The 27,123-nt window shown below is 38.1% G+C and overlaps 1 protein-coding gene across 3 annotated transcripts in view; it reads left to right on the forward strand.

Moving 5' to 3' along the window:
* Window positions 1–27,123, forward strand: part of PPP2R5E (protein phosphatase 2 regulatory subunit B'epsilon) — a 173,443-nt gene that overhangs the window by 115,887 nt on the left and 30,433 nt on the right. For all 3 annotated transcript variants that reach the window (XM_032245907.1, XM_032245909.1, XM_032245908.1), the window contains 2 exons: window positions 5,754–5,855; window positions 13,455–13,547. In XM_032245907.1, the coding sequence (XP_032101798.1) occupies window positions 5,754–5,855; window positions 13,455–13,547 (195 nt within the window). The remainder of the gene's footprint in view (window positions 1–5,753; window positions 5,856–13,454; window positions 13,548–27,123) is intronic.

The following is a 27,123-nucleotide window of genomic DNA, read 5'->3' on the forward strand; positions in this document are numbered from 1 at the left end:
AGGAACCCTGGAACTCTCCCTGGGAACTCTCTCTGCATGTCATGGTAATTTGTTACCTTGAAAGTCTTGCAAGCTCTTTGCACCGCAGTTTCCTTATTTCTAAGATGAAGGGGCTGGATGAGATAGTTTCTAACATGATCTGATTCTGAAAGCTTGTTAGTGGAGGTTTTCTAGCTTTGAGGAGGGGTTGTCCAGGTTTTGATATCCTTTCCTCCCATCCCTTTAGCCTTGCTTTGTTCTTAGAGCCACTTTTTGGAGGCCAGGCCACTGCTCAAGCCTCCTTTTGTTGTCGTTGTTGTTGTTGTTGTTGTTTTTTAAATAGTGAGATGGGGGTCTTGCTGTGTCACCAGGGCTGGTCTTAAACTCCTGGCCTCAAGTGATCCTTTTGCCTCAGCCTCCCAGGCATGAACCACTGTTCCCAGCCCCTTCAAGCCTTTAGTTTGATCCTAACATCAAACGTGTATTCTAATATCTTTGGAACGAAAAGGGATTAGACTACCTCAGAGGCATTTATTTCTTAAACTTTGTTTTTCTTTGCACTGATACCAGTGTAGCTTAAAATACTTGAAAAATAAATTTATCTAATATACTTAAAAATTTCCTTTTGTTCATTTTTGGTTGCCCGTTTTTGAATGAATAAAATAGGAGGTGTAGGGCTAGAACTTCATATATATATTTTAATATAATAGGGGCCATTTGTGACTTTGGACATACCTGAATGCGTTTTAACCTAGCCACATAGGCTCTTCACAAAACTGCTGTGTGGTGAGGAGTGATGTTGGTGGTTATTTGTGGCTGTGATACATTTGCATAAGCATACAACTGCCATTACCTATTTAATCATCCATTTAACCATAGGCTATAAATTAAAAGTGACTGCCAGTGATAAAGGAAGATTTAATGGAAGCAAATTTACTATTTAGGACTGTGGTTTTTAACCATTTTTAAATCTTAGAAGTCTTGAAAATCTGATGAAGGCAACTGGCGTTTTCCCAAATTGGACTAACACACAAACTGTGGCAGATAAATCGGGGGATTTAGAGATACGCCTCCCCCTTCCTCACCCACACCCTGCTGTAAGCCCATCCATGGATGACCTGATTTTAAATTCATGATTTTGGAGGTCAGCTGTACAGTTGAACTGGTCCATTCATTTAATCTTAAATCATTCATTCATGAGCCAGGCTCTCTGGTATTGTGGGAGGCTGTGATTTTTTTTTTTTTTTTTTTTTTCTGATAAGCCTTTTGGCACTCCTGGAGGCTGTGATTCTTAACTCTCCCTTGACAGCAGTAGTCTTAAGTAAACAAATACAAGACTCATTTGCATCTTGCAATGGAAGGTGTAACTCACATAGTGTATGTCTTTAACCTATGCTCTTTGCAGTTTTAAGACTATGTTTAACATTCCACTGTCCTCTTGCTTTAATACAGCTTTTAATTTCAATTTAAAATGTAATGTTAACACTTAACATTCTTATCCTTATAATCACACAATTTTCAATTGCCTTTCCACCTAAATCTTTATTTATAAACTTTTTTTTTGGTGCTCCCATGTAGCCATCATCTTTAATGCTGCACAGTATTCCAGTGAGTTGATATACCTCTCTGATGCTGGACATAAGGCTATTTCCAGTTTTACATTTTTTGGAGAAGTTGCAAGTAACAGCTTTACGTAGCTTTTTCACTCTTGTCTTCAATTAGTTTCTCAGGACAAATTCTTAAGGATGGGAGTAATGGTTCATTTATAACATTTTTACTAAGCACTTAGTATGTTCCAGGCTGGGTCAGAGGTTTGGCCATTTTCATGACACTTGCTATGCTTTGCCATTCTTTCTCATTGTGGTGGATAACTACTTAACCAATTCAGTCATCATTGAATTGTCGAACCCAGCAGACATGTGCTTCCTCATTCCTCATCTGGTGAATGTTTAGAAGTAAACTAAATAAAGCATGACAGGGCTGGGTACGGTGGCTCACACCTGTAATCCCAGCACTTTGGGAGAGCGAGGCAGATGGATCATGTGGTCAGGAGTTCAAGAGCAGCCTGGCCAAGATGGCAAAACCTCATCTCTACTAAAAATACACAGATTTGCTGGGCGTGATGGCGGGTGCCTGTAATCCCAGCTACTCGAGAGGCTGAGGCAGAGAATTGCTTGAACCTGGGAGGTGGAGGTTGCAGTGAGCCAAGATCGCGCCTGGGTGATCAGAGTGAGACTGCATCTCAAGAAATGACAGTGTGTAGCTAAATGAGATGTACATGCTTGTAGAACTATCTGCCTTTTGGATCATTTACCCAACTTGACCTTCTTTTGCTGTGATAACTGAGAGATGAAGTTTTGACCAAGTCAGAAGATTAGAACACTGTAGAGCTATAAGCATCCTTAGAAATAAGTTAAATTTATTCAAGTCACTTGGAAAAATTTGAAACTTGTTTAAAGCAAAACCACAATACACAGCTTTATTAATATATCCAATTTTTTGTGGATATTTATTAAATGCTCAGTATATGCTTGGAAGACAAATGTGTTGTATATTCTTGATTAGCTATTAATTAGTAGGGAGAGACAAATGCGTAAACAGATAGTTGCTGCAGTGTGCAGTGGACACTGTAAGAGAGTTTATATGTCCAAGAATACAAAGAAAGAGGAGTTTCTGTTTCTTTACTCAGGTTTTTTACTATAGAGAAGCCCCCTTTTTTCTCCTTTCATGGTTTACTTTCATGTCTTGGGAGAGGAAAAACGTGTTAGAGAATGCAGTACATATAAATGACTTAGTTGGGATGAAGACTCCGTTTTTGAAATACATGTATAGTTTAATGAAGATTCAAACTTGAGTAATTAAAGAACCTTTGCCCTGTCAATTACATTATGGCTGGCTGGTTGAAGGGAAATCACAGGTTGATAGTTATCTGAAAAGTCACTTATTTCTTCATAAAAATAATTTCTGGTAATCACTGGAAGGGACAAAAACAAAATAATAGAAACGTGGGTACTGTCATTAGCCATAACAAACGCATATTGTAATATGATCATTTTTTCTATCATCTAAGGTAACAAATAAGAAAGTTGGTCTACCTTCTCTTCTAGAAAGAATACTGAGGATCCTGACAGCCTGGGTCCAGTTATAACTCTGTTGGTACCAATTGTAACTAGAGCTTAACACCCATGCTTCTGTTTCCTCAGTGGTAAATTAGGGATCATAATAGTATACACTTCATAGGACTGCCAAGTCCGATAGATGCTGCTCTGTGCTCATCTTAGCCAACCTCTGAACAGCATTTGCTGCTCTTGACTTCTTCCTTAAAACGCTATTCTCTCTTAGCTTCTGAGATCCTAAACCCTAGTTCTTTTCCATTATTCTCTGCTTCTTTTCATTTGCTCTTCTTGGCTCTTCTTCTTCTACCTAATTTCTAAATATTGAGTGCCCAGGGACCCTTTCTCCTCTTTTTGTTTACTCCTTTCAAAGGTGATCTCATTGGTCCCATGGCTTTAAGTATTTTCTATATGCTGCTGAGTCTTATATGTCTCTGGTTCTGACCTGTCCAGCTTAGAGGTCCGGCTTCTAATTGCCTCCTGGATATTGCTCCTTTAATACACCTCTAACTAGATCCCTGGATCTCTCTGCTAAAAGAAGCAAGCAAAGAAAGAAACTTTTCCTTTTCCCAGTAATCTCTATCTTCATTTAATGGCCTCAGATCTATGTCTTATCCTTGATTCTTTCTTTAACATCACATATCCGAGCTAGCAGCAAAGCACTACCTTTTTGAATGAGTCTATTTCTGTCTGTCTTCCCTACCATCCTTGCCAAGCCAGCATCATCCCTTGTCACATTCGCAGCCTTCTATCTTGTCCTCTTCCTGCCTCGTCTATACATAGCTGTTGGAGTGACTTTTTTAAAGCAAAAATCAGATCATGCCACTTCTCTGTTTTAAGATTTACTAATGGCCTCCCATTGCAGTAAAATAAAATTGAATCTCCTTCCCATAGCTTACACATCTGAGCTGTTTCTGTAGTTAGGAAATGGGGATAATTGTGACTTTAGAATATAAGTTCCATGAGGGCATGGATTTTTCTCTGCTTTGTTCACTACTGTTTTCCCAGTGCCTAGAACAGTGTGTACACATAATAGGCACTTAATATTTATTGGATGAATAAACACGTTCAGATTGTATAGGGACCCTAAAGCCTTTCTTCTTTTCTCTTTCAGAGCAGCATTTTATAGCTCAGTACTTTCTGCATTACATAGGAAGGCCAGCAAAGGCTTCTGATGCAATATCTCTTTTTTTTTCCCTTCTCGCTTTTTATGCATGTTCCCCTGCCCCTCCCTGTCTTATTCTTCAGATCTGAGGATATGTTTGGGTCATTAGGAGAAAGATGAATGGGTGAGTGGGGCGAGAAACAGAAACTGCAAAGGAACCCTGAGACTAGTACCAATAGCATTTAAAACAAACATTTTACTATAGAAAACTTGTAATAGGCCACGTGTGGTGGCGCCCAGCACTTTGGGAGGCTAAAGTGGGCAGGTCACTTGATGTCAGGAGTTTGAGACTAGCCTGATCAACATGGTGAAACCTCGTCTCTACTTAAAAAATTAGCCAAGTGTAGTGGCATGCACCTGTAATCCCAGCTACTCGGGAGGCTGAGGCAGGAGAATCAGTTGAACCTGGGAGGCGGAGGTTGCAGTGAGCTGAGATTGCATCACTGCGCTTCAGCCAGGGTGACAGAGCGAGACTCTGTCTCAAAAAAAAAAAAAAAAAGGAAAATCTTGTAACATATACAGAAGTAATAGATAGTATAATGAATTCTCATCTCTTCATCACCCAGTTTCAACAGCTATCTACTCATGGCCATGTTTTGAACAACCATTGTTTAATTCAGGTCTTGCCTATGGTTAAGGAATCCCTAGTTTATAGAGGTTTATATCACAAATATATTTATTCTGAGGATCATTATTATTTTGTGAACCAACTTATTGAGGACAGATAAGGAATATTTTAAAGGTTATTACAAAAGCCTAACATTTCTTTTTCTTTCCCTTTTTTTTTTTTTTGGAGATAGAGTCTCGCTCTATTGTCAGGCTGGAGTGCAGTGGTGCGATCTCAGCTCACTGCAACCTCCACCTCGCAGGTACAAGCGATTCTCTTGCCTCAGCCTCCCAACAGCTGGGATTACAGGCACCTGCCACCACGCCTGGCTAATTTTTGTATTTTTAGTACAGATGGGGTTTCACCATGTTGGCCGGATGGCCTTGATCCTCCTGACCTTGTGATCCACCCACTTTGGCCTCCCAAAGTGCTAGGATTACAGGCGTGAGCCACCATGCCCAGCCTGAAATTTCATTATTATTTCAACCATTAAGTTTGCAAATAGTGACTAAGCCTGATAAGGGAAGCACATGAACCCCATTGGCAGTTATTTATTTCTTAGTGTCAGTTGGTTAATCAGAAACATGCTTGACTGGTAAGTAACCAAGAGTAGGCTTTGATGGGAGGTATAAAATCATGGGGACCTAGGGTGGGAAGGGCCAAATAAGGATGATGAATAGTGTTCAAGAAGGTACGATGGTGCTGCTTTGCTGCTTTGCAGCTTGCCTGCAGTTGGTCCCAGCCTCAGAGTCTCTAGACTAAAGAGTTTATTCTAGTTGGTGATGTTCCTTGTGCAGTGTTACTTGGGTTCCCCTCGGCTCAGTTCCAAAGACGTGTAAAACTGCGCAGAAAGTGCTTCCCGTTAACTCTGCTGCTTGTTTATTTTTAGGTATCTTGCAATATATTCAGAACTCTCCCTCCTAGTGACAGCAATGAATTTGATCCAGAAGAAGATGAACCTACCCTTGAGGCATCGTGGCCACATTTACAGGTACTTCGAAATACCATTTTTTATAAAAGAAAACTCCATTAATTCATTAGCTGTTGAGCATGGGAATTCCTTGAAGGCCTTTATTCACCAAGAAATCAAATTAGAGTACATTAATGGAAAATTAGAGAATACTTTTTATGTTTCTTTCTCTTGATAATTAGGATGCCAAAAGAATAAAATAGTATCAGTGTGATGCTTTAGTATCTCCCCACCACATTGCAGGTATAGTCAGCAGTTCTTATTCCTCTATTAGAGCTTCTTTTTTTTTTTTTTTTTGGGAAATGGAATCTTGCTCTGTCGCCCAGATTGGAGTGCAGTGGTACAGTCTCAGCTCACTGCAACCTCTCCCTCCTGGGTTCAAGTGATTCTCCCGACTCAGCCTCCCATGTAGCTGGGATTACAGGCGCCCGTCACCACGCCCAGCTAATTTTTTGTATTTTAATAGGGTTTCACCGTGTTGCCCAGGCTGGTCTTGAGCTTTCGAATTCGTGATCCGCCCGCCTCTGCTTCGCACAGTGCTGGGATTACAGGTGTGAGCAACTGTGTCCAGCCTTAGAGCTTCTTTATTATATTGTCCACCAGAGCCTCAAACAAAGCACAGAATTATTTTATATTCATATTAGTTGTGATTAGCTCACAGAGTATATATCTCATTTTTGGCAGTGTGTGTCCTGGGAACTTTGTATGCCTGTCATCACAATAACTACAAATGTGTTTCCTTAGTTAGAAGGACAAACCAAACTGTAATAGCTATTTTGTTCACAGTATTGTAAGGAAGAGTAACAGCTGAGAGAAAGCTTGGGTGAAGGCCAGTTCTGTTCTCTTGCACTGAGAAGGCCATGTTTTCCAATCATTTTCATTGTGCCAGGATGGATCCAGGGGCATCACTGCATCTGTTTCCAGCACTAGACCTGTGTGTATTGTATTAACTTGTATAATATATACTGGTAGTTTTCCAGCTCCTTCCTCCCTTGTGCTGCCTTCTCTCAAGGCCAACATTTCTCAAAAGAATAGAGCAAGGAAATTTGTACATGTTGAACTCCAAAGTCACCCTTTCATTGAGTCAGAATATCCTCAGGTTGCTTGACAAATAGCAAGAAGGGAAGGGGTGGAAGAAAATGAATAATACCTTGTATATCTTCACCCCTAGGCAGAAGCTGCTACAGTTTTGTAGAAATGTATTCATGGTTCAAGTTGACTTTTTGAAAAGCAAACAAACTGTGCAGCAGAGAGAGAAAGCCGAGAGATATTCTAGGAGTTTTTCCCCCCTACTTCAGAATTTTTGATGCAAATTTGCAAGTCTTTCTGCCTTACTTTGACAACTCAGAAGTTTCTGCAGGTACACACATGTGCTATTTTCCCTAGTTACGAATAGAGAGCTCTTAGGGGCTCTGTTTTCTCAACTCTTACTCAGGCATGTTATGCCTATGAATTCCTGCCTTCAGTGCTAAGATTGGGTAAATTAGTTAAAACACTGTAGTTGATTTACTGTCTTAGATGTTATGATTTTTTTTTAAAGTTCCAGACATATTATCTGCAATCTAAGAAATTTGTAAAACTATTTGTGCTTTTCATAGATATATCCCAGATTGTGACACAATCCAAAAAAGAATTACTCTTTTGAATGGATGAATTGTCATGTCTTATTCTCAGTGTTTGGTGCCAGTTCATTGAATTCCAGTTTAGTCTGGAAGAAATTTAACAACAAAAAGATAATCTCCTCAACAGTCTCACATCTTGTGATGGAAAAGTCAAGGAAAGAGATGTCTTCAAAGCCTCAATGTATTGTCTTCTCTGTATTCCAAAGAAGAGACTGTGGACCACTCTTGCCATTTGCAAGAGCTTTTTGAATATTCTAAATCATGATAACCGTAGACATAAATTTTCCCTAAAGCACAATAAAGTTTTACTCAATATTACAGTTAATTCTTTACATACTTAATGACTCTGTAAAATACAGGACCAAATTAACTTCTGAAACTATTCTGCCACAAAAAAAGAAAAAACCACTCTTGCTTACACTGTCATTACTGCAGGCATATTAACCATTTAGTTCATCTGAAACCCTAAAACCAAAGAAACAATGAAGAATGGTGATGAGACCTGTTCCCTTTTGGATATAAAGGCAGAAACGGTATTATAATATGGACTGGTTTCATCTGTGTTGTCATCCTGTTCAAGGTTATAATCCTTTTGTGCTTTCTTTAGCTCAGGGGGAAATATGACCCACTAATGCTGGGTCAGGTGAAGGAAACTTTTAAAATTTGTAAATCAACTTTCATTCATAGTAAAGTTTAGGTCACTAGGCACACTGTTGCCTTCGCCATCTGTTTGTTGCTTTTGGACCAAGGCACCTGACATGGTCTCAAGAATCCTGTGTTTACTTTGTATAGCACAAATTACTCACCTTTCCATTTTTAGTGTTAGGTAGCTTTAGCACTAACGAGAGCACTTATTGAATGTATAAGAATCTCTTTTTCTTCTCATGATAGGTCATTCATGTCATAGTCACCTATCATGAAGTTTAGCATTTTACTTTTCAGTTGATCTGTCTGGTTTTCTGACCGAACCAAAGCAGAGTTTTAGACGTTTTCACTTTTTATTAACTTCATAATTAGCAGTGTGCTTCCTTTTCTGGAACACATTTTGCAACAAAGAAACTATAAATATCTGACAGGAGGTCAAAACAACAAAATTACATTGAGATGTGGTTGTTGAGTGGTTGGCTGGGCTCATTGACCAGCTAATTGCTCTTGCATACCTTTTTGATATAATTTGTGGCCTACACAAAATTACTGATAGGCTGGGCGGCATGGCCCACGCCTAGCACTTTGGGAGGTCAAGGCGGGCAGATCACTTGAGGCCAGGAGTTTGAGAGCAGCCTGGCCAACATAGTGAAACTTCATCTCTAGGAAAAATACAGAAATTAGCTAGGCATGGTGGCACATGCCTGTAATCCCAGCTACTCAGGAGGCCAAGGCTTGAGAATTGCTTGCACCTGGGAGGCAGTGAGCCAAGATTGCGCCACTGCACTCCAGCCTGGGTGACAGAGTGAGACTTTGTCTCCAAGAAAAAAAAAAAAAAAAAAAGGAAAAAGATTACCAATTATAACAAATTGTGGGCCTTTTGGGATCTTTAAAAATAGACAAAAGAATATTAAATCCACAAATTTTTAGTTTAAATATCTCAAAGGGGTCTATTCTATGTATGTAAGTCAGCCTTTTCAATTATCTGAATTAGTATCTTGTTTATGTATTATCTGAAATTAGGTGTGTCTTCAATAGAATACAACTTTATAGGACTTTTATTTATAATTAAGGATTTGTTTTTAATGCTTTCCACTTGAGACTGAAAAACAGAAATTTTTTAAAGGTCTTTTTACTAAAGTTCCTGGGAGAATTCACTTATGTAACCTTGAAAAGTAGTTTGACCTACCCCAGCCCCCAGTCTTTCTCTTTAGAAACTTAGGGGAGATTTTTGATTTTGACGCAAAATCTTTGTCTTAAGTGCAGAGAGCACTTATGCTTATTAATAAATATGTCTGAAATATTTCCACCAAAGCATTTTATACCATAACTGCTTTCAAGGGACCAGAGACGAGAGAGGACTTTGCCAGTCTTGATGGAAAGCCTTATCAGTCCACAGGTCAGCCTAGAAGATGGAAATCTCCCCTCTTTGTGGCAATCAAAAGAGGGCTAAACCCCACTTGATGTGGTCATTTGAATAAGGCTGACATTCTGTTTGTAATACTGAGAGTTGACAGATGAGTGTATAAGAAAAAGAACAGTTCTCTGAGGTCTTAGGACTTGGGCATTATTTTGACTAGCAGAATAATGATGTGAAACTTGGCAATGTCTGGATCGTTAGGAAAGAAATTTTTCTGAATTTAGAGAGTTTCAAGGAGAAAAACATAGTTTTATCAGGATGTAAAATGCTAATTTGAATCCCTAATTTAAGTCTTAGAGTATGAAGTCACAATGTTGCTATGGGAAACATTTAAATCAGTGGTATCGTGGACCCTTAGAGGGGCTCTGAGACCTGATTTTCAGTGTCCTGCAAGGTCAGAACTACCACTGTAACAGTGCTATATATATGATTTGTCCTTTCACCTTGTTGATGTTTGTACTGTTCATTGCAACAGCAATGGTGGTTAAAATTGCTGCTACCTTAATGAGAATCAAGGCACTTGTGCCAAACTGGTCAAGTATTCTTCACTGCCATGTTCTTAGAATTAAAAATGTAAAAAAGCTGATTTCACTTGAGAACATCTTTGAAGAAGCAGTAAAAATTAAATAATTTTATTAAATTTTGACCCTCAAGCACGCATTTAAAAATATCCTACATGACACAATGGGAAGTATGCATATTAACATCCACTGCATACTGAAATATAATGGTTATCTTATGGAAAAGCATTTGTGTAATAGCTTTTTTTTTTTTTTTTTTGAGTGGAATCTCATTCTGCCGCCAGGCTGGAATACAGTGATGCGATCTCAGCTCACTGCAGCCTCTGCCTCCTGGGTTCAGGTGATCCTCCTGCCTCATCCTCCTGAGTAGCTGGGATTACAGGTGCATACCCACACTCAGCTAATGTTTTTGTATTTTAATAGAGATAGGGGTTTCACCATGTTGGCCAGGATGGTCTCGACCTCTTGACCTCATGGTTCGCCTGCCTCGGCCTCCCAAAGTACTGGTATTACAGGCGTGAGCCACCGCGTCTGGCCTTGCATAATAGTTTTTGAGTTGTAACCTAAACTACCTTTTTTTTTTTTTTCCTTAGGAAACATCATTTTTACTTGAAAGAATGACTGACAAACTATGGTTATTCAGACTTGGGTATTTGGCAGATATTTTCTCTGAAACAAACAAGGAAACCATTTGATAATATTTGTTACTACTGACAAAATTATAGTATTAATTAATTTAGAATTAGAATTTTAGAAAACTTGTATCTGCCTTGCATCTGTCACCTTGAGCTTGCAATTTCCCAAAGCTTAAAGACTTTTTAAAAAATAAAATTGAAATAATAAAGAATGTGATATTTTTAGATACTGTTTGTACTTGTCAACATTTGAAAGAGCTGTATAACTCAGTGAACCAATATTTTCCATTTGGCAAATGATGTTTGGAAACATGCATGGATAAAGATTAATTCAAAGTGCAATACAGATGATTGGATTTTAGTGTAACAAAGTATGAAAAGTTCATTGATATTTCAGATTTTATGTTGCAACTAATCTTTAAGAAATGACAGTTAATTGAGTTTTAGTGTAGCATCAAAGAAGAATATCCACAATTATGTAGGAGAATAAAAACCAGTAGAATACTCCCCCTATTTTCAACTACTGGATCTCCATCCATCAGGCTTGATTTTCTTTATATACTTGATACAAATGACATATCACAACAGATTGGATATAGAAGCAGATGAGAATCTGTCTTACATTAAGGCACATGTTAAAGAGATTGACAAAACTATAAAACAGTGCCTTCTCAATTCGTTTGAAAAGTAAAGAGTTTTTTTTTTTTAAACAAGAACATATTACTTAATACATTAACATATAATGCATTTTGTTTTTAAATGAAATAGTAAAATTTTAAAGTTTTTTTTTTTTTTTTTTGAGGCGGAGTTTCGCTCTTGTTACCCAGGCTGGAGTGCAATGGCGCGATCTCGGCTCACCGCAACCTCCGCCTCCTGGGTTCAGGCAATTCTCCTGCCTCAGCCTCCTGAGTAGCTGGGATTACAGGTGTGAGCCACCGCGCCCGGCCAATTTTAAAGTTTTAAAAAATTTTTATTTCTAATTTGAGATATGTGTGTGTGTGTGTGTGTGTGTACACACACACACACACACACACACACACACAGTATTTCTCTCATATAAACAAAAGCTTTGGGGTCCTCGTTATGTGTAAAGGAGTGAGACCACAAAGTTAGCAAATGCTATTTTAGGAATAGCGATGCTGATATGTGTTAGTCATTGTGCAGAGGCCTTTATGTGTGTATTATCACATTTAATCTTAGAGACTGTCCATCTCCATTATAAAATTGAAGAGACAAAGTTTCAGCGAAATTAACTTGCTCAGGGTTACACAGTTAGTAAGGGAAAGAGCTAGATGTTCAACCCAGTATTCATGTCTTAAAACCTTCTGGATTTTGGCCAGGTATGGTGGCTCACGCCTATAATCCCAGCACTTTGGGAGGCTGAGGTGAGCAAATCATGAGGTCAGGAGATCAAGATCATCCTGGCCAACCTGGTGAAACCCCGCCTCTACTAAAAATACAAAAAATTAGCTGGGCGTGGTGGTACCTACCTGTAGTCCCAGCTACTTGGGAGGCTGAGACAGGAGAATCGCTTGAACCTGGGTTTTGGAGACTGCAGTGAGCCGTGATCACGCCACTGCACTCCAGCCTAGGCGAAAAGAGGGAGACTCCATCTCAAAAAAAAAAAAAAAAAAAAAAAAAAAGTTGTGTGTGTGTCTGTCTGAAAAAAAAAAAATGGTGTGTGTGTGTGTGTGTGCGCGCGCGTGCGTGCCTGTCTGAAAAAAAAAATGGTGTGTGTGTGTGTGTGTGTGTGTGTGTTTTAAAGAAATGTAGTCTTGTTCTGTTGCCCAGGCTCAGCGTTCTGAGTAGCTGAGACTAGAGGCGTAAACAGTTGTACCACCTAAAGGTTCTGGTTTTGATACACTGTTGCATACCTCACCAGGATCTAATATAGCCTTTAACATAGACTTACTATGCAAAGAGAATAAGCAACGATTCTCCACTGTTTATCAGAACAATTATTTGAGCTGACTCTTTGCAGATGGGTATATTGTGCCACACCACCTTATTGGATGAGTAGAGATTGCCATAAAATTTCTGAAAAGAAATTTGTTAATGAGTATCAAAAATTCTGAATGTTTGGATATCTTGTGATCTAGCAATTACACATTTAGAAATATTTTCTCATGACATAATTAAACAAGAACACGCTGACATGTGTTATGTGATGCACGTTGTTGCAGAATGATGAGGAAATAATTCAGAAACTACTTAGATGTCTAAGCCTGGGAGATTGGCGAAATTAGCTATGAATAATGGAATTATTCATTATAAATTATGTATAATGGACTCTTACAGCTCCTAAGAATGATAGTTTAGATATTGTTGATGTAAATTGTTGATAATACGTTGTTTAAATGGTAAAGTAGTCTGTAAAACTGTAAAATTATATTTATATGGTATGTTAAATGATGTATATACGTAATATATTGTTTAAATGGTGCAAGTAGTTTGCAAAACTATAAGACTATATAGTACATCAGTATGTTGTTGAAGGAGATACATACATGAAAATGTTAACCGTGGTTGTCTCTGAATGGTAAGATTATGGGAAATTTTTCTTTGCTTTGTTTGGTTGTGTTTTCTAATTAAAAATTTTAAAAGTTGAAAGCATGATAGCAACCGTGAGCCACAAGAAAGACTGGCCTGGTTTGTTGATTGATATTAAAATCAATTTTCTATGCCCTGTCACTTTTAGTGTTATAGGCTTTTGGTGGTTTTTACTACTATTCTCAGTGAATCATAATTTGAAATTAACTATGATCTGTTTGTTGCAGCTTGTATATGAATTTTTCATACGATTTTTGGAAAGCCAAGAATTCCAACCCAGCATTGCCAAAAAATATATAGATCAGAAATTTGTATTACAGGTAAGCAAATTATTGTGGATATATTTGTCATTCAGTTAACACTTTATCTCATTTTCTCTTCATATTTGTTAAAAAAGTTTTGCAATGTCAGTTATATCACCCACATATATATATATATGTTAATTTCCATTACTGCCTGTTAAAAGTAATAAGTGTATTTAAATTTATTTGTGATAGAAATCAATTACATTTTAAAAGCCAGGAATGCTAATGCCTAAAGCCCTACTGTTTTCTTCCTTAAAATTTAATTATAAAGTAATTTCATTTATATAACCGTGGTTTGTGTGAATCTTTATATAGCTTAAAAACTTATATTTGCATAAGGATTCTTAAAGAACTGTAGTATAGATCTGTTCAAACTGCATAGGCAAGCTCAGACTTCAAAGTGGAAGTAACCTGTAATAAATAATCAAATTCAGGGTACTGATGAGCTTCCACTGCTAGGAAATAGCACAGCTTAACGTTCTAAAATTTGCCGAAAGGGCAAATTAACTCTCATCTCTCCATTTGGAACATCTCTGGGAACGCTTTTTTCCTAACTCTTCATTGTACATGTTATAACCATGGATCTTCCTTTTTATCAGGGACTTCGGTGCTTTCATGGCGCTGAAGTTTTAGGTAACACTTCCATGCTCCTGTTGTTGATATATTATTTGTCTATAAAAATGGATGCTTGAGCCAAACTGGTGTAGCTCTTTTCTAAGTGACATATGGGGCACCTAATGTAGGAAAGAATAAATGTTTATCTCCTAGTGAGCCAGTAAGAAGAATTTCAAGTTTAAAACATTAATTTGTTCTAGCCTGGGCAACAGAGCAAGACCCTGTCTAAAAATAAAATTAAAAAGTAAAACATTAATTTGGCAGGAAATAGATCTCCTATGCCTTACTGGGAAGAAGCTGATAACCTTTGTGATCTAATTTCTCTCCTTAATTAAATTTATACATTTGGAATTTGCGAAATATAGGTTGAACCATAGCCAAGTTTTTTGACGGTTTTTAACACTTAAAACAGCAGTTTCATGGGTTCAATCCAATAGGGGCAGCCAAGCTTCCAGAGACTTGACGGGCATGGAGGCCTCTCCATAGCCTAAGTAAGGCTGAGTGGAATTAAACCCAAAGTTCACTTTTCAGCTCGGAACTGAAAGGAGCTTTGGTGCCTTGCCTGTGGGTCTCATTAGTAGCTGTACTCCGTATTCCCCTAGGTATGTGGGGCCCGTCATTGAGCTCTACTTCACATTTAGAGCACTTTGGTACCACACTGGTGAGTCCTGGCTTACACTTTAACATGGGAGGCTTTGGAAAAGTGAGGTCTGAAATAGAGATGGAAAGGTAGGTAAATAGGTGGATATGTGAATCACTGGGTGAGTAGTTAGACTGATATGGATTGTATGCCAACGAAGCAGAACTTATTTCAGAAAAATGGAAGTAATACATAGTAGATCTCTGTTTTATATTGAAAAGTCTTGTATGTATATAGTGCTGTCTCATTGTCAGAGCACCTTTGCATGCATATTTAATTTGATTTGTACAACCGTCTTGTAAAATAGACATGGCTAAATTTTTATGCCCTCCTCTGCCCCCCTCCCCCTTTTTAAGGATGTATAAACTGAGGTATAGAAAGATTATCAAGTTTGCTCAAGCACATTTCCTATTCAGGTTTTCTGTCAATCATGCCATGAGGCCTCCTTGTGATTTCCTCACTGTAACTTGGAATGACTGCAAGGGAGAAGTAGCCCTTACATCTGACTGCTAATTAAATAATAGGGTTCTCTTATTTTTTGTGAATTAATGTGCCTAAGAGGATCAGATAGTAACACTCTGTTAGAGCCTATAGTTAGTCGACATGGAATCAATAAATCCTATGGTCTAACTATGAAGCCAGTGCTTTTCTTACACAAAAAGTATGCAGGGCTCAGCCCAGTGTGCTGTCCATGGTAGACAGCACTGAAGATAATAAAACTTAGAATACGAAAACATCAGAGAAACCCAGATTTGGAAAGCATGTTTTTGGTTATGCATTCTAGTTCTTTAGTCTAGTGAATTAGTCTCCTTTGAGACGCTTTTTCAGTGAAGAAAAGTCATATGTACAGGCAGCTTGTTCCATTTTCGTTAGGAAGTTCTTTTTTATATTGAACCTCTCTATACCTTGTACTTTTCGTCCTTATTCTCCCCAGAATAATTTCTTAGTGTACCTCTAGCCCACATAACCTTTCAGGTCTTATAACATAGCTTTTGTGTTCACCCTTTGACTTTTTCTCTACGACAGTGGTTACAATTCACATGCTCATAGCCTCGCTCATAGTAGGTCTGAAAGCCAGGGGTCAGACAATAGGATGTAGACTGGTTCCTATTAAATGGGGCTTTGGCTTCCCCTCTTCATTAAGTTATCCCCAGACTTTTCTCCCTGCCAACCCCTAAGATAAACAGAAATCCAGATTCTTACATGAAGTTTTCCTGTGTTACTAAAATCCTGTACAGAATGAACTAGCCCATTTGCCGTCTGAATCTAGCCTACCAGCTGTCATTATGCATTTTCTCCTGCAGACTGAGTTCTGGGTTCTGTCAAAGCTTTTTTCATTTGTTAGTTTTGAAGCCTTCAGTATTTTCTGGATGTGTCCATTGGTCTTCTCATAGAACATCTATATCTGAACAGAATGCCCTGAGCCTGGTCAGCCCAGTGCAGCTTAGAGTTGACTTTTTTATTCCTTTGTCAGGACTCTAAGTTTCTTAAAGGAAAAGTCTCATGACCATATCTTGCTGTAGCATGACATTGCCATCTTATGTTAAGCTTGTGGTTATAGCTGGCTTCTAATTGAGCTTTCTGCATATTGCTGCAAGTTTCTCTTCTTTTTTTCTTTTTTAAACAAACAGGGCCTTGCTATATTGCCTGGGTTGGGCTCAAGTAATCTACCTCAGTCTTCCAAGTAGTTGAAACTACAGGTGTCTACTACCATGCCTGGATTTCCTATTGTTTCACAGTTTGCTTTTTAATCTAAATGTGGGACTTGTCATGTGTTCCTGTAGAATCGTTTATCCCTGATTCATGTCTACCTTATTCACTGTGTCTTCTGTCTTTATGACATCTGTAACCTAAATATGCTATCTAAGTCACTAATTAAAATTGTTTAACTAGGATAAAATACTACCTATTGGGTACAGTATACACTATTGTGTATGGGTACACCGAAAGCCCAGACTTCACCACCATGCATGTATTAGTCCATTTTGTGTTGTTATAAAGGAATTCTTGTGGCTGGGTAATTTATTGAAGAAAATAGGTTTATTTGGTTCACGATTCTGCAGACTGTACAAGAAGCATGGCACTAGCATCTGCTTCTGGTGAGGGCCTCAGGAAGCTTATAATCATGGTGGCAGGCAAAGGGGGAGCATGTGTGTCACATGGTGAGAGAAGATCAAGCCAGAGGGGGTGGAGGTGGCCAGGCTTTTTTTTTTAAACAAACAAATCTCATGGTAACTAATAGAGCGAGAACTTATTCATGAATCAAGCACAGCCCCTAACCATTCATGAGAGATCAACTCCATGATCCAGATACCTTGCACTAGGCCCCACCTCCAACATTGGGGATCACACTTCAACATGAGATTTGGAGGGAACAAAAACCAAACTATATCAATGCAATATATCTGTGTAACACCACCGCACTTGTGGGTGGGTCTTTGGGGCTTGAGGAATTGATGCTGATATTTTATCCCATTATTCCCCATCTCACTCCATCATCCTCCTTTTTCTCGCCATGAATTAACTGTCCTTGAATTGACAGGCCCTTCCAACCTCTGCACTCTGCAGTCAGGTCTTTTTCACACCCCTGCTTGTTCCAGCGTTTTTCTAAACTCCACAGTCTCCCATGGTGCCACCTGGTCCTAGTGTGTTTCTCTCATGACATGGAAACCTTCATCCCTTTCCTTTTGACAAATCAGGATGACATTTACCCTGTTTCTTTTCTTTGGGCAGATTTCTATTTTCTGTGGATTTTCAGTGATCTCAAAAAGGAATCTTGATAATCTCAGTTTAAAATTTCTTTCTTCAGTTAGAATTTATTGTATCCATGAGATTTCAACTTATTTTCTGTAGCAGCTGAATATGTTCTTTGCAGTCAGCCTTCTGACTCTCTTTCCTCTGTCAGTGAATACAAAAGCAAAATAGGAATTGAGCTATTTTGCTATGACGTAGTGGAAAGTTAGGAAGCTTTGGGCTTGAATCCTGACTCCCTATGTATTTCAGGAGCTCAGAATGTGAGCTATACGGTCAGAAGAACTGCATACAAACTCTGGCTTTTCTGCCTACTTGCAGTATGACTTTCAGCAAGTTTGTATACCTGTTGTCTAAGCCTGATTTCCTCATTCATGACATGGGATAACAGGATAAATGAGATACTGTTAAGTAAAATAGGAGATACCTCAAAATTGACAGTTGTGAAATCTCAGTTCACTTGGCAGTGTGGATACAAAGACAGGATCCCTGCCTTCAGTCTTAAACAGGTGACTGAAAACTTTGGGCAGATTATTGCCTACTCTGAGCCTCAGTGTCCTTTTCTATTAAGTGACATTATAGAGTCACCTGTCACAACAAGTCACAGCAAGTAGGCTTGTTATGAGACAAAATGAGATGACTTGTAAAAATGTCTACTGGTACCACCTATGGGGCATAGTAGCTGTTCATTAAATATTAATTCACTCTTTTCATATCCCCCTCATATATTATCTGCTCACCTTGATAGATTGTATTATCTTTCTTGATCCCAATATTAATTTTATTTTTATTTATTTATTTTTTTGAGACAGAGTCTTGCTCTGTTGCCCAGGCTAGAGTGCAGAGGTGCAATTTAAGCACACTGCAACCTCCACCTCCCAGGTTCAAGTGATTCTTGTGCCTCAGCCACCTGAGTAGCTGTGATTACAGACGTGCACCACATCTAGCTAATTTTTGTATTTTTAGTAGAGACGTCATTTTGCCATGTTGGCCAGGCTGCTCTTAAACTCTTGACCTGAAGTGATTCGCCCACCGTGGCCTCCCACAGTGCTGGCAGTACAGGCATGAGTCATTGTGCCTGGCTTCCAGTATTAATTTTAAAATCTTCACTTTTTGAAGTAGAATTTTTAAAATGTATATAAAACTTAAGGCTTGAAAAATGCAGAAATGTAGCATATTCCTAGATGGGAAGACTTACCATCAGAAAGATGTCTATATAATCTCTAAATTATTTGTATATTAGTGCAGTTCTAATTAAAATTACAGTTGTTTTAAAAACTTGAAATGTTTAGGGTTCATGAAATAAATTTTTGAAAAAGATGACTAATTATATGGTAGTTTACTTATTAAATAATATAACATACTACACAGGTAAATTAATTAAAACAGTATGGCATTGGAACAGGTGAATGAAACGTAATAAGGCCGTAGGTGGAGATGACCCTTCTGAGTGTGCCATAAAACCCATAAGAAGATGTACCAGATGAATGAATGAGTGAATGAATGAATAACTATATACACACATACATTAAATTGGCATAATTGTCCTGAAGAGGAAACCAATAATATTCTGTCAACTTAAATTTACACCCAGCAGTTCCATGAGAGATAATCAGATATGTACAAAAGATAAATGTACAAAGATACTGAATGTTAAAAATTATTAGAAAATTAGAAAATAACTTTAAAGTTCCTTAGTATAAGGTAATTGAACTGTGGACATTCGTATAGTGAAATATTCGTCAGTTAGCAAAAGAATGTGATAGACCTACTCATGATCTTTTTTTTTTTTTTTTTTAACCTGTACTTGTCAAGGAACATGATCTATTTTTAAGTTAAACATGCATTGTTATAGTACAGTATACTTTTTGAGCCTGTATCTAATATTTTTGGGAAAAGTAATGTTGGTATTTTTGTCTTAGTTCTTTTGTGCTACTTTAACAAAATGCCTGAGACTGGGTAATTTATCAAGAACAGAAGTTTATTTCTTACAGTTCTGGAGGCTGGGAAGTCTAGGATCAAGGTGCTGGCATCTAGTGAGTGCCATCTTACTGCGTGCCCCCTCACATGGTAGAAGGTGGAAGGACGAGAGAGAGTGAACCCATGTCCCAAATCCCCTTTTATAGGGGCATTAATTTATGAGGGCAGAGCCCTTATGACCTCAACACCTACCAAAAGGCCTTACTTCCGAACACTGTTTCATTGGGGATTAACTTTCTGTCACAGGAATTTTGGGGGACACATTCATACTATAGCAATATGCATCAACAATTTTGAAAGGAGTTCTACCAAATTATTGTTAATTGGCTGAAAGGGAGTGATTATGCATGATGATCTTCACTTCCTATTTTTTTAGATATCTCTGTTTTTTATGTTTAAAAAAATAATGAGCATACATGTTATAATCAATAAGAATAATAAAAAATTTCATCTGCAAGTACATTCTCATTTTATTGCCTTGCATTTTTCATAAACCTCAGCTGATTTTGTGCATTAACCTTCCTAAGACTATTTTTGTAGGATAGCACCATTCTTTTATGCCCAGTATTCTTTGCTTCCTTCCTTTCAGCATTTGTATCTGCCCTTTTAAAATCTGAAGCTCAAAAGAAAGCTTCCTGTGTTGCCTCAAGAGCCTTTTTCAATACCTTGATTTTTTCTTCTTCATCAGGAAGCCGTATAGATTGTTGGTTAAGTGTACAGACTGATTTGAGTTCGGGCTTTGCCATTTTTTTGTGTTTGACCTTGGACAAGTGACATAATTACTCCGTACCTCAGTTTCCTCATCTAGAAAGTAGATGCAAAATATCCGTAATATAATCACATTGTAAGGTTGTTGTGGAGATTTAACTACGTACCTATACAAGCTCTCAGAAGTATTCCCTACACATGGTTCGTATTCAGTAAACTTTATGCTAGTGCCGTCACTCATATTTTTATTAGGATTCATTCTTGTTTTGAGAACTTTCTTAAGCTGTGTTTTCTTTAATAGCTTAAATCCATGAAATTATATAGCGTTAGCCTGTCACGTCTTACCTAGCACGTTATGTATTACTTGAAATCCAACTCTTACTCTAAAAATCACTGATATCCTTTGGACTCTACATACATGGTTCTTTCCAGGCTGTTGGGTTCTCTTAAGATGGTACATGTGTCTCCTGTGTCTCTGGATTCCCTTCAGTTCCACTTTGCCAGCTGATTTCCTTCAATCAGTGTTGGACATAAATGCTTATTAGTGCCAGGAACAAAATAATACCTGAAAACCAGGGGTAGCACATTTAAATCTTTGCAGAGGACAGACAAATGGTACATAATGAAGTTGTGTGGGTATGACCAAAGGAGTGATGGAAACTGTGGTGATTTAGAGAGCTTGGATGGATCCTGCTGCCAGTGGTGATTTAGAGGGCTTAGATCTTGCTGCCAATCCACTCCCGTTACCTATTGGTCTCTAGGTAAGTGAGCCAAGTATTGCTAGATCTTTTGGTTTTTCAAGAGAAGCTGGAAATCCATATTTTGGTAGGGCCAGACAAATAGTCTGTTATTTTTCATTCAAGAGTTTTGAATGTTTTTGTTTGAAGGGTTTTATTGTTTTTTATTCAAGAATAGCATGACTGACTCACTTGAATTTCATTGTGATTTTTATTAAATCTAGATTTACATAACCTTTTGCATTTTTTGTGTACTCATTTAAGCGTTTACATAAGGAAGCTGTTAGAGATTTATCAAAGATAGTTCATGCATAGGGCACTTTTGTCTGTGGTAATGTTGATTTTAGACTTAAGTAACTTGGTAAACTGCCTTCTAGAGCTATGAGTATGTAGACTTGCCTAGGCTTATGGAACAATTTTGTCTATTCCCAATAAAGATAATTTTCATCTGTATTGGGGTGGTTGGGAAAAGGGTTTCTTAATGATCCCTCAACCCCTTCTTTAGACCCAAATGAATTGCCAAACCTTGGATTATTTCATTGGTTGGATTATTGTGGCTTGAGTTTGGCAACATATTTCTAAAGATTGCTTTCAGCTACTCTCCAAATCTGAAAAGCAGTCAGTGGTTGCTAAGAGACATACTATTCAAGTATCCCCATAAACGTATGTACTGCTGGAGATTGCTATTTAGTAATTTGTACTTCACATTTGCTGTTATATTTAGCCGAAAAGGTGCTGTAATTATCATGTAAATTATACCATCATGCAAATCATTCAGCCTGTCCTTAAAAGTGACCTTTTGTTATTGTTTTTAAAAACTCAAGACAAATTGGACATGACAAACCAACCTGTTAAAAAATGTTAGTTCTAAACTGAAATAAATTCCATGAGTCCTTGAATCTCAGCTCCAATACAAAGAACTATTTTCCATACAAGTTTCTTGAATATGTCAAAATGTTTACATTTCCCTCTCACAGCCTATAGCCAATAAGAGTTTAGAGCATTTATTTCTATCTGGAATTTTACCAGATAACCATTACCAATTACCAATTAATAGCAGATCACCTCATCCTGTCCTGTCCAGTGTGAAACTCAAAAATCTTGTAAAAAGGGCTTTATTGCTCTGACTCCTGCATCCAGAACCGGCTTCCTGGTTGTGTAATTTGTGCAGTTACACTGGGCCCCGTGCTTAGAAGGGCTCTGTGCTCTGTTTAGTGCTCTGCTCTTGCTGTCTTGAAATTCTTAATACCTTTGGAGCAAGGAGCACTGCATGTTCATTTTGCACTAGGCCCCACAAATTATGGAACTAGTCCCTGCCCGCTTCCCACTGAGTGCCTCGTTATTTAGCACAATAGCTCTTTCTTGAATTGCTGACCAAATTGGTTGTCTTAAAAATTTAAATCACCAGGTTGTCTTGAAATAGATAGAATGCCCAAGGGGGGAAAAATGGACTTCTTTAGTTTGTAGAAAGAATGCCTGAAATAAGGAGGAAAGTAAAAGTGTGTGACTTGGTGGAGTTGTTCATATTTGTATGCCTTACACTTTGGAAAGTTTTATATTGAATTTCTATAGGAGTCCTGGAGTCAGAATTGCCAGAAGCTTGTGATGGCAACCTTTTGATCCCTTGTCCCCATCGTCCTTTCTCAGTGGCTGCCCCATAGGTTGCTTCATTTCATGTAGCACATCCCTTGAGTTGTTCTGATTATTGGAATCAGACCACCTTTGGCTCTGGTTTCGTCGCTCTGGGCTGTTTCTTCGTATTTGGTCAAGGTGAAAGTATTAGGAAGATAGTTTTCAGATAGTAGGATAAAGTTGTAAACAAAGCCAGAAATGTGGACATCTGATTTTAGTGCTTTGTGACACTTTGGATGAAAACATTTAGAATACCAATTTTATCAGTTATCTACTTGAATATTTCTGATGTTCTTTAAAATCTTACTCTACACGGAATAGGGCAGGGTAATTACTTCTTTATTGTAGGAAAGAGTAACTGGGGTTTTTTGCTTGAAATCTTTTGTTCTTAATGACTTTAAAAAATAGTTTTGATAATGTCTGCTTTTAAAATTCTAATATGCTTTTAATGAAAAATGGCAGTCTCTTACCTCGTCTTTCTCCAAACCAGAGTCCTGTTTTCTGGAGGTAACCACACTCAAGTCTTCCAGTTGTTTCTATCTATTTATCTCCATATTTCTAAATAGTGTGCTTATACTGCTATGTTTTAACTTGTCATTTTAGATTTTATATCTGTTGACTTCCTACTGTAAGCTATTATGTTTCTCCCACTATAACTCCCTGTCTACATCCAGTATTATACCACAGCATTTGAATGAATTAAATGATAGATTAGTACTGTTGTATGCGTGTTGTTCATTCCAAGGCATGTAATTACATTTCTTTTCTTGTATAGTTGCCTTATTTTTTACTTGCTTTCCTGTGTATTCATCACTAGTGTATCCCCTGATTCTCTGAGAGTACCATATAGCCCTTCTCAGTATGGCCTACACATCAGCTGGTCTATCAGTTCCTTTTTTTTCTTGGACACCTTCTTCCTGGTCATCCTGCTCTAATTGGCACTGGTTGCTTGCTCTGGGCCATCCACATGGTCATCCCAGCACTTCCCTTTGCTGCCCTTCTAGACTGTGTCTTTGCTTGTTTAATTTCCTCTCTGTCATTTTGGTGGAACATATTTTGTAGATTCTTCCTAAGAAAGCATGAATGGGATGTAAATGTTCTGAGATCACTTGTCTGAAAATGTCTTTATTCTGTCTACATTTTTTTTTTTTTTTTTGAAACGGACTCTCACTTTGTCTCCCAAGCTGGGGTGCAGTGGCACAATCTTGGCTCACTGCAACCTCCAGCTGCTGGGATTACAGCAGCCACCAAGCCCGGCCTGCCGACATACTTGATTGACATTTTGGCTAGGTGTAAATTTGGAACCCATGCTTTACCAGATGTTTTAAGGAATTGATCCATTGTTTTCCAGCTTCCAGTGTTGGAATTAAGATGACCTGTGCACCAGCCTTATCCTTTATAATGACCTGTCTTCTTTGTATGTTCTTGGAGATCTTCTCTTTGTCCCCACATCCAGAAAGTGATGTGCTTTGGTGTGGGTTTTTTGTTCGTTTATTGTGCAGAACACTTAATGGGCCTTGTCTATATTGACATTCATGACTTTTTTCCCCCTGGAAATTGAATTGAATTATTCCTTAGATAATTTCCTTCTCTTCCTTTTCTATTTTTCTGTCTCCGTATCTCTCTGGATTGCTATTATGTATTGGGTCTTCTTGTTTTTAAAATCTTCTATATATTATCTCTGTTTTTTGGTTATATGTTCATTTGCTAATTTTAGTGTTCTAGTGCTTCTGCTAAAATTTTTATTTCTGTTATATGTTGAACCTCTAAAAGCTTTTTAAATATTTCCTGACTGGGCACAGTAGCTCAAGCCTGTAATCCTAGCACTTTGTGGGGCCAAGACGGGCGGATGACAAGGTCAGGAGTTCGAGACCATCCTGGCCAACATGGTGAAACCCCATCTCTACTAAAAATACAGAAAAATTAGTTGGGCGTGGTGGTGCATGCCTGTGATCCCAGCTACTCTGGCGGCTGAGGCAGGAGAATTTGCTGGAACCCAGGAGGTAGACATTGCAGTGAGCTGAGATCACGCCACTGTACTACAGCCTGGGCAACAGTTCGAGACTCCGTCTCAAAAAAAAAAAAAAAAAAATTTTTTTTCCCGAATATCCACCTGAATAATAACACTCTTTTATTTCAGAGATCCAGCATATTTGTTTATCTTTAAGGATGCTATAGTTTCCTTTTTGCAAATTTTTTGGTACTCCCAGCATTGTGCTTGTTTCCTCTGAGCTCCTTAAAATTGTTCGTTGCGGTCTTTTATGTTAAAATAGCTGGTAATCTTTGGCTTCATGGTCATAATTACATGTTAGTCTACCAAAAAGCTGGTTAGCACTTGCGTATGTTACCGTGTGCACATGTGTGTGTTCATATTTGCATGGTTACACTTGGCAACTGGTGACTTTCATTGGGATAACTGGTCAGGGACCTTGTCATTTTGTTAGGAAACCCTCAGCTGTTAGTATAGCTGTAAGTCTTTCCTCTTGAGGCTGTCCGTTTCTTCCAAAAGGGACTTTCTGATCTTCTGACTCGTAGAATTGGGCGCCCAGTCAGGGAAGAAACCTGGCAAATATGTCACTTTTAGGTATGCGCGACATATTTAAATAACACTTTTAGTTTTATTTCATCCCATTATTTCTAGTAAGTGCTTTACTTAACATGTGTGATGTCTCCAAGACTAGATACTTTTTCTCTCCAGATGTACATTGCAAATCATCAGTACACCACATGGGATAGGGATCTGGGGGGTCATCTATAGACTTTCAACCAGTCGTCCCATTTTTAGCTATTTCTCACACCCTTACCATCAAATATATCTGGTGCCTTCAGTTTTTTAAGCCTTTTAAGGGTTCTGTGGTGTGAACTGGCCTGCTTCTTGTTGGCTTTCCTCCCTGCTCGCGGAATGGAAAAACACTTAGCAGACTGGAAAAAGAGGAAACCTAAGATAGTTACCTCTTGTCATCCACTTCCATCTTTGAGAAGTCTACAAATAAGTCTACATTTTCTCTCCAGTCCTCTCTTTGCTGAGGCTTTCTTCTATTCTTACTCTTTCACTGTCATTTTAGGGAGGATTCAAGAGGAGAGAGGTTCAATCCCTCTTCCTAGCTGGAAGACCCTTACAAGCCCTTTTTCATTTCACTCTTCTCATTTCATTGTAGAGTTATAAAGTTCAGAGAAAGGTTATTTGGCTAAACTGCTATGTGGATTATCCCTATTTGTTAACTTCAAGAAGGCTGGTTTTTGTAAACTTGGTTAGTATGTTGACAGGTCTGTATTCGCTCTGAAATCACCTTGGAAATGCTCCAGCTTCTTCACTTCTTTTCTTTGGCCACAAGCTGTCTGTTATATTACAGATGGCACAGTCCACTTAGGCATTTGCAGGTGTGGGATTATATTTCTTTTTTGTGTGTGGGAGTGATTAGGACTATAGATATGACTCAGCACACTCATATTATTTTGTTTTGGAAATCAGAGCTCATCCTACTCCCCCTTTTTTTTGGCCTGTGCACTATTCTATTTCTGTCTCATACATCATAAAATCATCAAAAGCATGTTCTACAGAGAAGCAGAAAAATAGTTTAATACTGCAATTCATCTTTCTTTCTAATAGAACATGATATGTTTAATATTTGTGGCTTTGTAAATATCTAAAGTTAGGGACCTGGTAATGCATTTTCTTTGAGAGCCTAATGAGAACATTAGTGAAACATTTCTTGCTTAATTATTATGTATTCATTAAACTCAAGATGAACAGGATACAAGGAAAGTTGATTCAAGTTTTGCTGATATTACACATCCTGAAACCATCTCTTACGTTGGTTACAAGTTATTCATTAAACCCTTTTGAAACACTTAAAAGTAGAAACCAAATTAAAAAATAAAACTCACAAGGTTAATTATTTCTGTTAGCCTTGGAATAGGAATTGGGTGGATGGGTGGATTGGGTGGGTGTATTTGAGATCTTCTATCATTTGGAACATGTTACAGTTAAAGAGAGGCTATATGGGGCCTTTTTTGCTAGTTGGGGCCATATCCTTTGTTTCCTAGATAGAATGTTTTCCTGTGGAAATGTATTAACTTACCCATTGCTTCCCCTGGTGGGCTCCAAAATTGTTCAACAATGTGTATGTCTAGCAATGAGGACAATCACTGGCACATAGAAAGAACTCAGTACATGTCTATTTATTGTATTGCTGAATGGGTAGAGAGATGTAATTAATAATATCTTCTGTTTGGATAGGCTGCTAGTAAAAGCATGTACTATTGAACCTGTGAGGAGCACTCTTATCCCCCTTCTAACTCCTCATTTCTTCATGGGTCAGCCTGGATGTCACTTCCTTTAGAAGCCTTCCCTAATCACTCCACTTCTTCCAAATACAGTAGATGTGTCTACTGTGTATTTATACAGCATCCTGAACTACCTAATATGCTGTTTATTTAGTTGTTTGTATTCTCCATTAGAATAGGCTCTGAGAAAGCAAAGACTGTATCTGCCTTGCATATCATTGTTATCCCTGAAAGCTCCCCC

The sequence above is a fragment of the Sapajus apella genome, unplaced genomic scaffold (assembly GCF_009761245.1).
Source record: "Sapajus apella isolate SASKATOON/1434 unplaced genomic scaffold, GSC_monkey_1.0 scaffold59, whole genome shotgun sequence".
In the NCBI taxonomy this organism is placed as follows: Eukaryota; Metazoa; Chordata; class Mammalia; order Primates; family Cebidae; genus Sapajus; species Sapajus apella.